The sequence below is a fragment of the Leptonotus elevatus genome, chromosome 12 (genome assembly GCF_054856555.1).
Source record: "Leptonotus elevatus isolate MCC_2025b chromosome 12, RoL_Lele_1.0, whole genome shotgun sequence".
Taxonomy (NCBI): domain Eukaryota; kingdom Metazoa; phylum Chordata; class Actinopteri; order Syngnathiformes; family Syngnathidae; genus Leptonotus; species Leptonotus elevatus.
In genome coordinates this window covers 1465261-1480000 of record NC_141250.1, presented here as the reverse complement: position 1 = coordinate 1480000, position 14740 = coordinate 1465261, and the positions used below count along the sequence as shown (strand labels likewise).

General features: G+C 42.5%; 2 protein-coding genes across 9 annotated transcripts in view; both read left to right on the top strand.

Annotated features, from left to right (window-relative positions):
* Positions 1–11869, top strand: part of ndufv3 (NADH:ubiquinone oxidoreductase subunit V3) — a 25495-nt gene extending 13626 nt beyond the window's left edge. For all 4 annotated transcript variants that reach the window (XM_086090661.1, XM_086090660.1, XM_086090659.1 and 1 more), the window contains one exon: positions 10857–11869. In XM_086090661.1, coding sequence (XP_085946787.1) covers positions 10857–11026 — 170 coding nt within the window. In that variant the 3' untranslated portion in view covers positions 11027–11869. The remainder of the gene's footprint in view (positions 1–10856) is intronic.
* An 8-nt stretch (positions 11870–11877) lies between these two features.
* Positions 11878–14740, top strand: part of LOC147164240 (homeobox protein PKNOX1-like) — a 61979-nt gene continuing 59116 nt past the window's right edge. For 4 of the 5 annotated variants that reach the window (XM_086090666.1, XM_086090667.1, XM_086090668.1 and 1 more), the window contains exon 1: positions 11878–12020. The gene's annotated coding sequence lies outside the window, so the exon portion shown is untranslated. Of the gene's footprint in view, positions 12021–12475; positions 12750–14740 lie in introns of those variants that run through there. The other variant, XM_086090665.1, reaches the window with a different exon arrangement.

Below are 14740 nucleotides of genomic sequence, written 5' to 3'. Positions count from 1 at the left end.
ACAAAAGATGACAAAAGCAGCGTAACCAGATTGCGTGTCTCCCTCTTGTATGAAATTCTAGGCTGACCATCTGGCTGCAGTCTTCACTTAGATATTCAAAAGATCCTTGAAGCCCCATGCTGCTTTAAACGCTCCACCATTATCAAAAAAACGCAATGTCAGGACTGAACAACTACAGGCCTTGTGCCCTGCCATCTGTAGTTATGAAGTGCTTTGAGTACCTCATGCTGGACCCCTTAGTTTCACAGAACCGTTGTTTGAACTTCTGCAGTTTGCCTACCGGGCAAAGACGTCTGTGGATGATTGAGTCAACATAGGGCTGTACTTTGACCTGGAACTTCTCAATGGTGCAGGGATGGACTTGAGCTCTGCATCAACACCATAATCCCTGAACTCTTCTCCTCCAAGGTAATCCACTTTAGTGTCTCTCTGCCTCTGCCCCTGAATTTGCAGCTTCTTGAGGGGCAGAACACAGTAGGTGAGGCTAGGGGGAACCACATCGTCTACACGCACAATCAGCACTGCCTGAACAACTACACCTCAATGCACCCAGCTCTCAAACTCCTGGCGCTTGAAGCTGAAAACGCAGTCAGCGGCCTCATTAACAATAGTGAGAGTCTGCATATCGACAAGAAGTACTCTGGTGCAGCCAACACAACCTGGAGCTGAACATGCCTGTAGAGATGATCTAAAACTTGACATGAAACATCCTTTGCCACGCTGTCCTGTGTTAACCATGAATACCTTCAAGTCTTGCGCATTACAGTCACTCAATACCTGAAATGGTAGTCCAACTTGCTTGTTGAAATTGTTATTCATCCAGGTCATTACTTTCTTGTTACTGGACTAGTCTTGGATGTTTCGCCTCTCATCCGAGAAGGCTTCATCAGTTCATGCAACAAGCCTAACCAGCCTGAGTTGGTGAGGAAAAATGGCAACTATTTATGCTCCAAGTTGGAGGCATGTCTCACATCTGGAAATTGTATAACTATTTTGGCAAACGACCATCGTAAAACGCCTGTCACAGAGGCTTCTGTTGGTCAATAAGTCATTGGGTGAAAACTCATTAATATTCCATTCAGTTGTTAAAAAAAAAAAGGTAGCTACCCCCTCTGTCACGGGGTGACTGTTTTTGTTGTTTGAGGCAAAACATTATTTCTTCGGAATGTTGAAAGGACAACATTGTATGTGGTAGATAGGTGGAAACCACCAACTCTGTTGAGAGGTAGTCTTGCCGCCACTATGTAGATGGCTTCTCTCACTCCTCTTTTAAACCTTGTAGACTGACATCAACTCCAACCTCAAAAACACCCAGCAGAGGGTGTACTTCCTGCAGCTGCTAAGCTTTTATCACTATCCTGCGAGAATAGAGGTCTCAGAGAAAGTGGCCATTTGTTAAGTCCGCAGAGGCGGTGTGAGGTCCTAATTGCACACGACAGTTGAGTACCCGCTCGTTTTCTTGGGTTGGGAGAGCACAATGACCTAGAATTTTTCATAGATGGTCGAATGGAGAACACCATTTAAATAGTGTTTTTGGTGAGGAATTAGCATTTTAACAATGCTTTTTTTTGGATTAACATTTTATTGAGATAAAGAAAAAGCACAATATAGACATGTATGTGGCAAGTAGCAGTCATATCACAATTTTAAGATATGTACATAGAAAAACAAGCATCGACTGCATGTAGTATTGTACTTAAACTAGAACAACAAAGAAAACATCAAATCAAACAACAAAAAACAACTAAAACAAGGATATCTAAAACGCTAAAATAACAATTTGAGAAAGTAATCATCATAAAAATAGTAAAAGTAAATCGATAACTTAATACAAATAAAGGCAGAGAACAGTACCAGCTCACGACACGTTGCACACTCACCGATGCCAGATATTTTACAGATCCCTCTCTCCTAATCAGGTCCCTTCATGTTAGACAGGTATCACTCCCATTTCATATCATATCTTACAACTCTGTTCAATAATCGGTATGGCAGACCCTCTACTCTAGTGCAGCTAATTTGGCCAGGTGGCTGTGCCAAAGGTTGATAGAGGGGTGATGAAGCTTTCTAGTCTGAAATAATAAAGTTTACGCCCCAATATCAATGCTACCTAAACCCACTCCGCAACATGTGATTGAAGGTTCTTTAGTAAGGACGGGTCACCTAGCAAATACAGCCTCTCAGAGAAGGGCACAACTGCCTGCTGGTGTTTTGACGGTAACTTGCCGCCTGATATGACCTTTATTGTCATTTCCCACACTGCACTGTTCCTAAATTTTTCTACAATGGTCCTGTCTGCATGGAACGTTTCTCCCAGGGTATTCCCTCCGAAATGCCCTCCGTGTTACAACCACTGATTTGGTTGAAAAGTAGAATTCAAGAATCGTTGTTATTTGGTCCACTGAAAATGAATGCACAGTGTCCATTTTGGTATCACAAAAATTCTAATGGTCTTGTTAACTCTTTGACTGCCAGACGTTTTCAGAAAAGGGATGCCGCCAGTGCCAGCCGATTTAAGCATTTTGACTGATCTTTCAAGGTCCACAGAAAATGTTCTGTTTGGACTATGGAAACACACGTACTACCAAATGAAAGATTGGACTTTCATCTTTCATCAAAGTTTGTTTCTACCTTATTCCGTTCTTTAGTAATCAACAATAGAAAATGGTTAGTTTGACCCAATTTCGCCTGTTTTGGACCAAAATATGGAGAAATCAAGCTTTTAGTGAAACGATATTATTTCATGCATTCTAGTGAATTTTACACTTCTTTTTGTCCATGAATGATGCCACAAACACCTAAATAGTGCTTTACTTCTATAAAACACTACCACCAAGAATGAAAAAGTGTTTTTTGATAGCAAAATACGTTTATTTACATTCAACAGTGTAACAATTTGACAACAATTTGGCAAACTATTTACAAATGTGTGCAACTGTGGTACTATTTACAAATATGTGGATGTTTCAACGACAGTTTTTCTTTTTGTAACACTCTCCTGCGTGCAAAGAGACGCAACAGCATTTGCACAACAGATTGCCTCTTCGCGTGCGCCACTTTCTTGCAGGCCGTTTTTTTCCGGGGAATAGCAAGTATATACTGCAGTGTGTCATCAAGTCTAATATCAGGATCATGCTACAGTTACGTTACGGTTTCGTTACGTCTCGCTTCCCCGTGTCCTTCAGTTGCTATACCGGGTGGTAGGAGATGTTCTGATCCATTTTATCCACTCCATTCATGGTGGCATCGTAGTCCAGAAACAGTGTCTTCTCCGTGATCAGACTGTACCCGCTCCTCCGATGAATATGCATTGGACTCGGGGTACTCTTCATTGTCCGATCGAATGTCCGCTTGTGCAGCTCCGCGTTTTCCGGCCTTAGCAGCGCTAGCCGCGCTAGCCGCGCTTAGCCGATGAGGCTTACTACGTGTTCATAACAGTCACGCCAAAGCTTCCAACTTTGGCGTAGAGCTCGGAGTCATCTTCATCATCATCATCAATCTGCATTGGTCGATGCCAACTCTCCATCGCCCGATCGAATGTCCGATTGTGTAGAAGTACCCGGCCGGCTATTGTGCGCGTTTTCCGGCCTTAGCAGCGCTAGCCGCGCTAGCCGCGCTTAGCCGGTGAGGCTTACTACGTGTTCATAACAGTCACGCCAAAGCTTCCAACTTTGGCGTAGAGCTCGTTGTCATCATCATCGTTGACATCAATGCGCTTTTTAGTATTGATTGATGCTTTCCGTCTTTGAAAAAAATGCTCAAGCGTGAGCTGCTTGCAACCGGTTGCTTGGGCAGCCATTGTGGGCTTATTCAGCCATGTCTCCTCAACACTCTAGCTCCGCCTCACGTCTTCTACTGACGCCCACGGTGGGCGGCCCATCCAACCTTGTGCAAAGAGAGTCATCGCTGCCCTCTAGGGGCCAAAACGAGTCTTTGACTAATCAGATCTGCCTGATACTTTCAGCACAGCTGCCCAAGGCTTTCCTGCACCCGTTTTTGAAAAAAAAACAAAAAAACATAGGGGACGTCTTTTAACGTCCTCGGCGCCCTTCCCTAGGTTTATGCTAAACGTTTTATAACGTTTATGGCAGTCAAAGAGTTAACTAATTCACTCCCAGCCATTTTCACTAAAGCAACCCCCTTCGCTGCCGGCTGTTTTACTGGATTTTGACAGATTTTTGCAAAGCCCATAGAATATTGTGTTATACTGCTATAAAAACATGGAACCTAAAAAGCGCACACACACACACACACACACACACACACGTTTGTTTTACTATCTTTGTGGGACCATCTCATTGACATAATGCATTTCCTAGCCACTTCCCCTAACCCCAACCATAAAAAAATATTGCCTACCCCTATTCCTTACCCTAACCTCAACCATAACCCAATCCAAACCTAAAGTCTTGGCCCTCAAAAATAGGTCTAAACTTGACAGGGCCTACCCGTCCATGTGGGGCCATTTTGCGGGCCCCACAACTCTTTAAAATTCCGAAATGTTGGCCCCACTATGTAACAAAAACAAGACCACACACAACGCAGAGCTACTGTGTCACGTTGCAGAGTGGAGGACCCAAATGCAGGGAGGCAGGAGAACCATGGCAGGGATGCATGTTATACTGAACACGATTTATTTAACAAAAACACTAACGGGTACTGAACAAAACTCTAAATAAACAAAACCAACAAAGTTCTGAAAAGACCAAAAATCAAAGTAACAACAAAACACAAGAATGGTGACAGCGACAATGATCCAACCCAGACTGAACGAAACCTGGAAATTAAATACAAGCCAACTGACGAGACAAGAGACACCTGGACAAGACACCAGTGGCTGGAGGAGATGATTGGATGACACAAGGGAACAGGATGACGAGTACAGATTCAAACAAAACCTAACAAGTAAGACAGGACACCAATCATAACAGGACCCAGACGTTCCAAACAAAAGTCAAACATGGCAGTGGGGCCAGGAAGAGGGCATAGGCAAAGAGGCCATGGGCTGCAGCGGCACAAGCGAAGAGGCCATGGGCTGCAGCGGCACAAGCGAAGAGGCCATGGGCTGCAGCGGCACAAGCGAAGAGGCCATGGGCTGCAGCGGCACAAGCGAAGAGGCCATGGGCTGCAGCGGCACAAGCGAAGAGGCCATGGGCTGCAGCGGCACAAGCGAAGAGGCCATGGGCTGCAGTGGCACAAGCGAAGAGGCCAGGGGCTGCAGCAGTGTGACGTGCGCCGCCGGAAACGGGAACTGGTGGCGGCCGCAGCACGTGCGCCGCCGGAAACGGGAACTTGTGGCGGCCGCAGGAAATTGGAACCGGTGGCGACCGTAGGACGTGCGCCGCCGGAACGGGAACTGGAACACTAACAGGGGTACTGAACAAAACTCTAAATAAACAAAACCAACAAAGTTCTGAAAAGACCAAAAATCTAAGTAACAATAAAACACAAGAATGGTGACAGCAATAATGATCCAACCCAGACAGAGGGGAGACAGGAGACTAAATACACACACTAACGACACAACAAGACACACCTGGAGCAAGACACAAGTGGCTGAGGGCACTGATTGGTTGACACGAGAAAGGGCAGGATTACGCTCAACAAGACCAAGGGAGACACACAACCAAAAACAGAACCCACACATGACATACTGGTGGCTAACTAGGTAACTGCAGCTCCGAAACGAGCGCACCGTACCATACATACTTGGCACATGCATGTTAAAAACAAATGGTAGCATGCATGCTAAAATCAAACGGTAGCATGTATGCTAAAATACGGTAGCAAGCATTCTACCATATGTTTTAAAATGGCAACTGGAGTAAAACAGTGAGTTCAGTTGTACTTTATAATTCAACTATTTAACTTGCGGTACTCACGTTCTTCGTTGCCGTGCACTTTAACAGGCGTTTACAATCCATTCGCATACTGCGGCGTAACTCCTCCGTCCGGCGCGGCCTCCCAGTTTGTTTTGGTGGATCGCTCCAATGCTTCTTGCAACTTAGAACGCAAAGTTTCAATGTCCAGCGGTTGGATCCTCCCGGAATGATAGCAAGCCCCGACGTTTTCTTGCTTCCTCACCTTCCAAACCATGGATTCATCGATGCTGAATTATCTTGCAGCTGCTCTATCCTCATGTACAACCGCGTAACTGATAGACTGCAGTTTAAATTGTGCCTTGTAAGCATGTCTCGACTTTAAGATGATGCCATTTACGGAGTTCCACCGGAGTTCGAGTCGTCTCCGTGGATAGCGCCCGGTCGCTACACATCAGATCGCCAAATGGGTGGGGTCCAAACGGGGTAAACGAAATGAACTACAGGAGACAGGAGGTCACACTGCAGTCTGGCGTTTCATTTGATCTCTTTTTATTCACTTTATTGCTCTATCTCCACATTTGAATAAATACAGCCACAACTCTCTTCTGCCTTTGCTGCAGCCACCCTCCCCCGCAGTCCCAACACAGGCCAGCAGCCAACCGAAAACGAGCGTGAACCAGCCCACCAATCAGAAACGTGCGTTGGAGCAGCAACATTTGCCCCGAAACTTGGCTGGAAGCAAAACGTCTCAAGAACTCGGTGCACACATAAGACACATTTAAGTGCACCTTATAGTTTTAAAATATGTAATATTTTCTTGAGAACTTCTTGGGCGCGGCAGCCAGTTTACCTGCCCAAGTATTACGATGGTGTGGGAATGGCTGATATTAATTATTTGGTTGTTACTAACATAACTATGATATCCATTTTTCAAAAGTCATTTCCAGTTCAATACATTTTGTAGAAACTTTATTTGGAAGTACACCGCCGCTTTTATTTTGATGTAAGCCTTGACAGTTTCCTTGACATGTCTGTAAATGACGATGCCGTTCAGCAAATATTCAGATTCAAAATCTGTTTGCGAGCTACTCAAACATGCCGCGAGTGACTGAAGCCTGATAATACACTATATGCTTTCAATACAGTACATAAAAATAAACATTAAAAAACATTAAGGATACTTCAGGGTAGGGATGCTCTGATACACTTTTTTCATTACTGATTCGATACCGATACCTTGGGTTCAGTATCTGCCGATGCCGATCAATACTAAATTGTTTTTGCACTAGTCCCCTAATAATCAATATATTTTCACAAAAAAACCTCATGCTTTTAGATGTTCTTTGATGTCTTTGAAATATTATTTGAACATTTATTGGAGTATGATTTTCATTCAATATTTTCAATACATGTATTGAATGTACAGTATATTGAATGAATGTAATCATTACTTAAGTGACGGTACACTTTTATTTTCTTACATTCAAACAGTGTTGATGTTTCAACTGTGCATAATGTGGCCTTGGCTCGCCTGATCCCAAGCGCTTCTGTTTACAAAATGAGTTTGTGGCCAAGGCTCTTGCCCAGTGCAATTTTGACAGACATTGGCTGTGCCAACTTAGCAAAGGGGAAATATTTACCTCATCATTCCAGGACCATTTTGACAGATACCAGATTCATCCCCCCCAAATATCTGGGCCGATACCCAATCCACATATCGGATCAGAGCATCCCTACTTAAGGGGAACCAAAGATTATGCCAAATACTTTGTTTCATAAACAATTTCAATCGGAGTATCTAAATGTTGAAAAATAATTAGGTACATATTATAGCACACAGGATTTTTTTTTGCCCATAAAGTGCTGTTTTTACAATTGACAAAATGCACAAAAAACATTTGAAGTTTATGAACAATTAACATCAGTGTTCAACATGAATGAAATTTGCACACACTTTTTTCATTTAAGGAACAAGTCATATTTTCTTGTTTTATTTTCCATACACCCTATGAACAAACTAATGAATTTGTTACTCCTACTACCACTTTATTTACAAACACATAATGTTATTAATGAATAATAATGTTATCAAATCCCATTATTAAATGCCCCATTTCTAGCCTAAAAACATTAGAGGCATACAAGTGTTAAACTGTATTCTTCAAGCTGCTTTGTGTGTGGTGTGATCTTTATCTGATTTTGAAATCTACCTTAAATTTTAATTTGGGATTATTTCAGTATTCAGTTTCCTATTTCACTTTCATCCAGCGCATTGCATTTATTTTTAGCTTGTGCAAAACGTTAGCTAATTGATGTTCGTCCAAAACAATCTATCTGAACATAAATGTTATTTTAAACAGTCACTCACGTCTCACGAGGAAACCAACATGACATTGCCAAAAACATGTCGTCTTGATGAGACACTGAGATTCTTCTTCTCCAGACTCCTATTGAGGTGGATTGCAACATATTGTGGTGCATAGTGCCATATACTGTGCAGTAAGGGCATAACAATTAGTAGGGGTCTGAAAAATAATGGCAGTCTGCATTAGTAAGACGTGAGGCGCCAATGTGCCGGTGCTGTGATATGTCAATCATTTGGTGTCTGCAGGGTCCAATTTCCAATCTCCCCTCTGGCTCCGCCAGTGTGTCCTGACTGTTGACAATTGCCGAATGTCGGACGCTCAAAATTTATTGACGAACTCAGTTTACGGTACTATTCGCCTGGATGGCAACCTGAATTATTGCAAGTGGATGAGTGCACACAGACTCATGACAGCATGCGCCGCGCTATAAAATTATGTTCATTTGGTGACTGAATCGAAAGAAGACTGCACCGTTAGCACTTAGCACTGCTCAAACACCATCGCGAGACCTCTTCCATACTTTCGTTTTTCCCATTCGAGTGTGCAACACATTAACATAGCGTGTAGCTTCGTTGCGATCCAATAGTCTTAAATTGGGACGCCTGATTGGTCTGACCTAAAAAAAAGTCGCTTGCAAACGGATCGGCGGGAGCAGTACAAGATGGAGTCTCGTAGTATTTGTGAACAAATACCGCGGGAATTCAACTTGCTGGCAAGGTTACCAGCCCCTCCCAACCCAAGAAAACAACTGGGTCCTCATTTATCTACACTCCTGTACTGCCCCTGCAGACTAAACTACACTTTTCTCCAAAAGCTCCGCCGCATGCCTTTGTTAACGCAACCATGCTCGCCAGAGGTGGCAAATCCAAGTCCAGAAAGTAAAAACCCTGCCACAGTTTGGCTTTAGCTTCAAGTGCCTAGCTAGCTAGCTCCCATGGTGCTCGTTTACATGCTAGGAAGCTAGCTAGCTAGCTAGCATCAGGGGCTAAAGCCAAACTGTGGCAAGGGTTCAGGTTCTAGCTAGCTAGCTAGCTAGCTAGCTCCCATGGTGCTCGTTTACATCCTAGGGAGCTAGCTAGCTAGCTAGCATCAGGGGCTAAAGACAAACTGGCGGGGTTTTTACTTTCTGGACCTGGATTTGCCACCTCTGATGCTCGCATGATATTGATAAAGTCAGCGTTTATCAGTCAACATTATTTCCAAGTAAATTCATATATCACTTTGATAAAAAGGGCATAATGAGATACATGTGCAAGATGGGCAGGTGCCTCACAACTGCTAGGAGTACTTTTACAGCTATAGGGATGACGGAGAAGTTGAACTACAACAATGGTGAGTCATTACTGGCAGACTCTACCATGTTGTCGGAGCAAGGGCTTGGCTGGCTGGCGGCCGTTGGGCGGTGACTAGTGCAGGCGGGCAGCAGTAGGCCAGGCTGGGGACCCCCACACTTGTGCATGCTCTCCCACAGCCCTTGCTGCAGTGGCTGCTGCCGGAGCTGGCATTGAGGCCTCTCTCGGTGGGTGTGAGAAACGCGGCGCTGGCAGGCAGGCCAGTCTGGCTCGCGACAGCCTTGCTTGGAGGGTGTGAGAAACGTGGCGTTTGCCGGCCCACTGCAGGGTCGCGAGGCATCCCTATCCCGCCTCCGTCGTCACGTCGACTCCGAAACCCTGGGGTTTCATGGGTGGTGCGCGCAGAAGCTGGCTTTCGGTGGTCATGAACGGGGTGCAGCAGCCACACAGGGATAGCTTTGGCGGCCATGGCTTAGGAGGAAGAGCCGGGTCGTTCAGTAACTGGATGGTTGGCTGTTCAATCCCCGCTCCCCCCGAGTCATGTGTCGTCGTGTCCTTGTGCAAGACACTTCACACACATTGCCTTCAGTGCCACTCACACTGGTATCTGAAAGGTGCGAATGTTTGGTGGTGGTCGGAAGGACCATAGGCACACTGGCAGCCACGCTTCCGTCAGCCTGCCCCAGGGCAGCTGTGACTATTTAAGTAGCTTACCGCCATCACAGTGTAAATGTGTAAGCGCACTAATAATGTATCCATTGTGAGTTAAGTGTCCAAAAAAGCGCTATATAAATCTGATTTGTTATTATTATTATTACTAGTGAACAAGGCGTCTAACTTCCGGGTTAGAAAATTAGCCACCAAAATAACTCAAAGTTCATAAGAAATTGCATAGCCATTGTGCTACAGGTAAAATATAATCATACACATGACAATAGTTAACTATGGAAGGGCTTAAAGTATCGTGATATGCACCCTTTAAATTGAATCAGTAGGAAAAAACCACATGCATACACATAAACAGCAAGTAAATAATTCTTAAGTCACATCAGGTTTGGCTGCGGCGATCCTCCTGCTAGGAAGGCTTTCTGTCAATGAAATACTTGGTTAATATGTATTGTTTCGAGGTACCGTTCATTGTGTAATACAACATATTAAAATTGTGTCCCATACATTTCATGGAACACTGTAAATTGTCCATAGGTATAATTGTGAGTGGGTATGGTTGTTCTTCTGTGTGCGTCCATGAAGTCAGTTCCAAAATCCCATCTATTCCCTGGCAGTTCTCTTAAAATGTGTATTAGGACAAACAAACAGGAAAAGATACATTTTGCAAACATTCTAATTCATTGTATACACTTTGCTTTCCTCCACAGAAGCGGCAACCATGGTACCTGCTGAGCCTGAGGGGACTTTTGACAACAGCACATACCGAAATTATGAACACCATAGCTACAACCCCTATACTTTTGCAGACATGGATGTAGAGATGGCAAAGTATCGTCTCCCTCAGCCTACCTCTGGAAGACCCTCGCCTCAACACTAAGAGAGCCATCTGGAGCTATATATATATATATATATATATATATATATATATATATATATAAAATAAATAAAATGTCTGATTAAAACTTGTCTTGAATATCAATTTACATGCATTTAACAAAATGTGTTTCTGTTACAGTTCTTCCATCTGCTGTTATTTTGAGACAAAACAGGCCAAATGTAAAACTTGACTAAAAGAAATGTCACAAATAGATTGCATTTATGGCTTTTAGGGTTAAATTATGCAAAATGGAGCTGCACTGATTTTTTTTTTGTCTTTGCTGGATTGCTGATCTTGTTTTTTTTGTTTTTAACATTCAGGGATTATTATCCTGTATTAAACTTTGGAATAGTGGAATGGTTAGACATCAAGCAACCAGTAACAAGTGCTATAATTTGGTCCATTCCATGGCATACAAATGGACCAAAAAAGAAAAAAAATGAGAGTTACTCCAGGGTCCTTCAGGTGCCTTTCACACACACACCATAAAATTGTTTGATGAAAGAAGGACATTGGTTTAAATAAGTATATCTGATCTGTCTATCTTTCTAGTGATTGATAGAACTGTCCATCCCACTGTGACATGGCATTAAGTATTGTTAGCCACTTTTTATGCTTCATTTTGATGTGTGGATGAAATAATCCGGAAAGTGGCTCAATTATATTGAACACCAAGCAACTAAATCTGCGTGTTTTCAGTTTAGATTAATGTTGTTTAGTAAATTTGTGAATTGACATTGACGGGAATATTTAAAACAATATCTAAATGTACTGTACCAGAAAAACTATGATAAACTAGAAGGACACAGTCATTTGCCAGAATAAACCAACAGTGCCGAGGCAGTCAGAGTGCTGCACAACGTCATTGACCGCCCACCTTATAAATATTAATGTTACAAACGTCCCTGCGTGCCCATACGCGATGACGCACCGCGACAACTGCGGTTCCCGATTGCTGCAGCCGCTTGTCAGTGTGACGAAGATTGGCACTCAGGTAAGCTGTCACTCAAAATCCCTCTTTTTCGTCCCTATCAATCAAACAATCTGCGCTCTACGCTAAAATGGCCCGGGGCGAGAAACGCGGATTCTACTGGAGCAGCAGACGCTTGATGAGGGAGAACAGCATTGTGGAAAAATAAATTCTAGATACGAGGGAAGGAGGGTGAAAATAATATGTCGCCGTTTAGACGAGGGTTGTGGAAAATCACACAGCTAACGCTCAAAACGAGGCCCGACAGCTGTAATGCTAGCGCGAAGGGGAGGGATAAGAGGGCGGTTGTCCTCCATGAATGACTGTTGTCTGAAAGCTATACATTACCACACAGCGTTGGGTCCTAAAATGCAGCTACATAAAATTATACCGTACACAGTTTGTAACCGGTTAAAGAAACAAACCCCAGACCTATTTTTTTCACCGCCCAGTCGTTTCACATTCACATTCTGTTTTGGCACAAGATTTACAGTACGCCTCCGCTATTGTGTTTTTCTTTATAAGAGTTCCGAAAGTCGCAAATTAGCAACAAAATAGTTTTTGTTAACGATTCGTTAGACAATAAACATGGCGATTTGCATTTCATTGTACCAGCAGCCGAGACACTTTATAAATAACAGTTAGCTACTTTGCTAATGTTAGCTAGGACCTGGCCCAGCAGTCGCGCTTTGGTGTTACAGACGAGCAACATGGGGAGCGAAATGGGCTCTGCACATCTCAAGTATTTAGTCGGTAAACGTTACACTTAGCTTCGTCGTACATGATCGCACTTTGTTGCTACGAAAGAAAAAAAACAAACAGTATCTGACACGGGGCTAAAAAGCGTTGTGGGTGGGTGTGTTAAAAGTAGTTATAGGGTAACAAGATATTTGTTAAAAAACGTGTCAAGATCTGTTGATCTTCTTAGCGTTTCATAGACACCACTGTGGTAGCAAGTATTTTAATTAAAATGAATGTAATTCCTATTTTATTTTTTTGACTTAAGTTCTCATGTTTTGTATTCATAGCTGTCATTCACCCAAGGCTAGGACTGGTACCCCACAAAAAAAAAAAAGAAATCGACCAGAGCATTTATGTCTTAAACTTCACACAAAAACACATCTGACGGAGTTGACCAAAACACACTGTGTTGACAAAAACAAAACGTAATGTCAAAAAAAAAAAAAAATGTATTGTACACTGCAGCTAGCTGGATTTTACTCAGTTGCTAGCTGTTCAAAAGCCTAAATTCTATTCATTGCTACTTTTAAATAAAATTTTAAAGGGATGACGGAGTTGACATGTGCCAAATGTGACCGTAGTAATATTAACATTGTTCATCTAAAACATAGGTGTCAAAGGACCGCAGACCTGCAGGTTTTGGAGGTTTCCCTCTTCCAACACAAGCTTATTCTAATCAGCAGTATCGTTATCAGGCTTATGCAGAGCTTGCTGATGAGCTGATCATATATCAGCTGTGTTGGAGAACGGAAACATCCAAAACCTGCAGGACTACGGCCCTCCAGGACCGGAGTTTGACACCTATGATCTAAAATATAAATACATGTAAGCTGCCAGAGCATTACTGGTAGTGCTGCATTCAACTCAGTCAGGAAGAGGAAAGGGGGTCGTCAGGGATATAGCTGACCATTGTATTGTCTCATTTAGTAAGGATTGTAAATAAATCTGACTCAATTGACACAAACTAAGGGCATAATGTTGATAGGTAGATTTTTAGGGTACATATTGTTTGAAGTTCACTTTGTGCATTGTTTTATAAATTCATTCATTCATTGTTCTTTTTTATTTGAATTATATATTGCCAATTTGCCAAACTTGTGAAGTTTGTTTAAGATTTTTGGGTGTTCAATATTGTGACCTCTTGCCCTATAGGACAGGTTGAATAACAGACCTCCTGACTGCAGGCCAGACAATCAAAACAAATTCATGCAAAAAAGAAGAAAAAGAAAATACATTCATATGCACAATTCGTTCAACTTGAACTTTTTAAGCATGTTATTTTTTATTAATGTATTGATTTAAAAAATATATAAATTAGACTTTTAGGACATGTTTTTTCCCCCATCTTAGTCTTGTTCGGTGTTTTGTTCAAGGCCTGTTTAAAGGGGACTAATGTAAACATGCTCCAGTTTTTTGGGAGGGTGGTAAATGTCATACAAATTACATACAAGAAATGCAGGTTTATTCTTTGTTTTGATTCATTGAAATGGAGGATGGAAGCCTAGTTTGTTGATTAGGTATTGTAAACATAAGTGACTAGACGGACCATTAATTGTAATTAGCGATAGACCGATATATTTTTTGTTTTGTTTTTTCAGGGCCGATGCCGATTATTAGTAGTCAAGGAGACCGATAACCGATATTTGGAGCCAATATAAATTTTTAGTAAGAAAAAAAAAGGGTAGGGGGGGGTAATCTTTTGTAAATAAAAAATACAAATGCCAATCTTGACTTTGTAATGTTTCAAAGAATGTTTATTGGACAACTTTTCAAATTTTCCAAAATGCAGTTGATTTTATTTAAAAAAATTTTTTTATCGTGGACAATAGACATCCTTTTTCTAACAAAATGTTTAGGGAGCTCCCAAGGGAGTTTGTGTGTCCCAATGATCCTAGGAGCTATGTTGTCTGGGCCTTTATGCCCCTGGCAGGGTCACCCATGACAAACAGGTCCTAGGTGAGGGTCCAGACAAAGCACGGCTCAAAGACCCCTTGTGATGAACA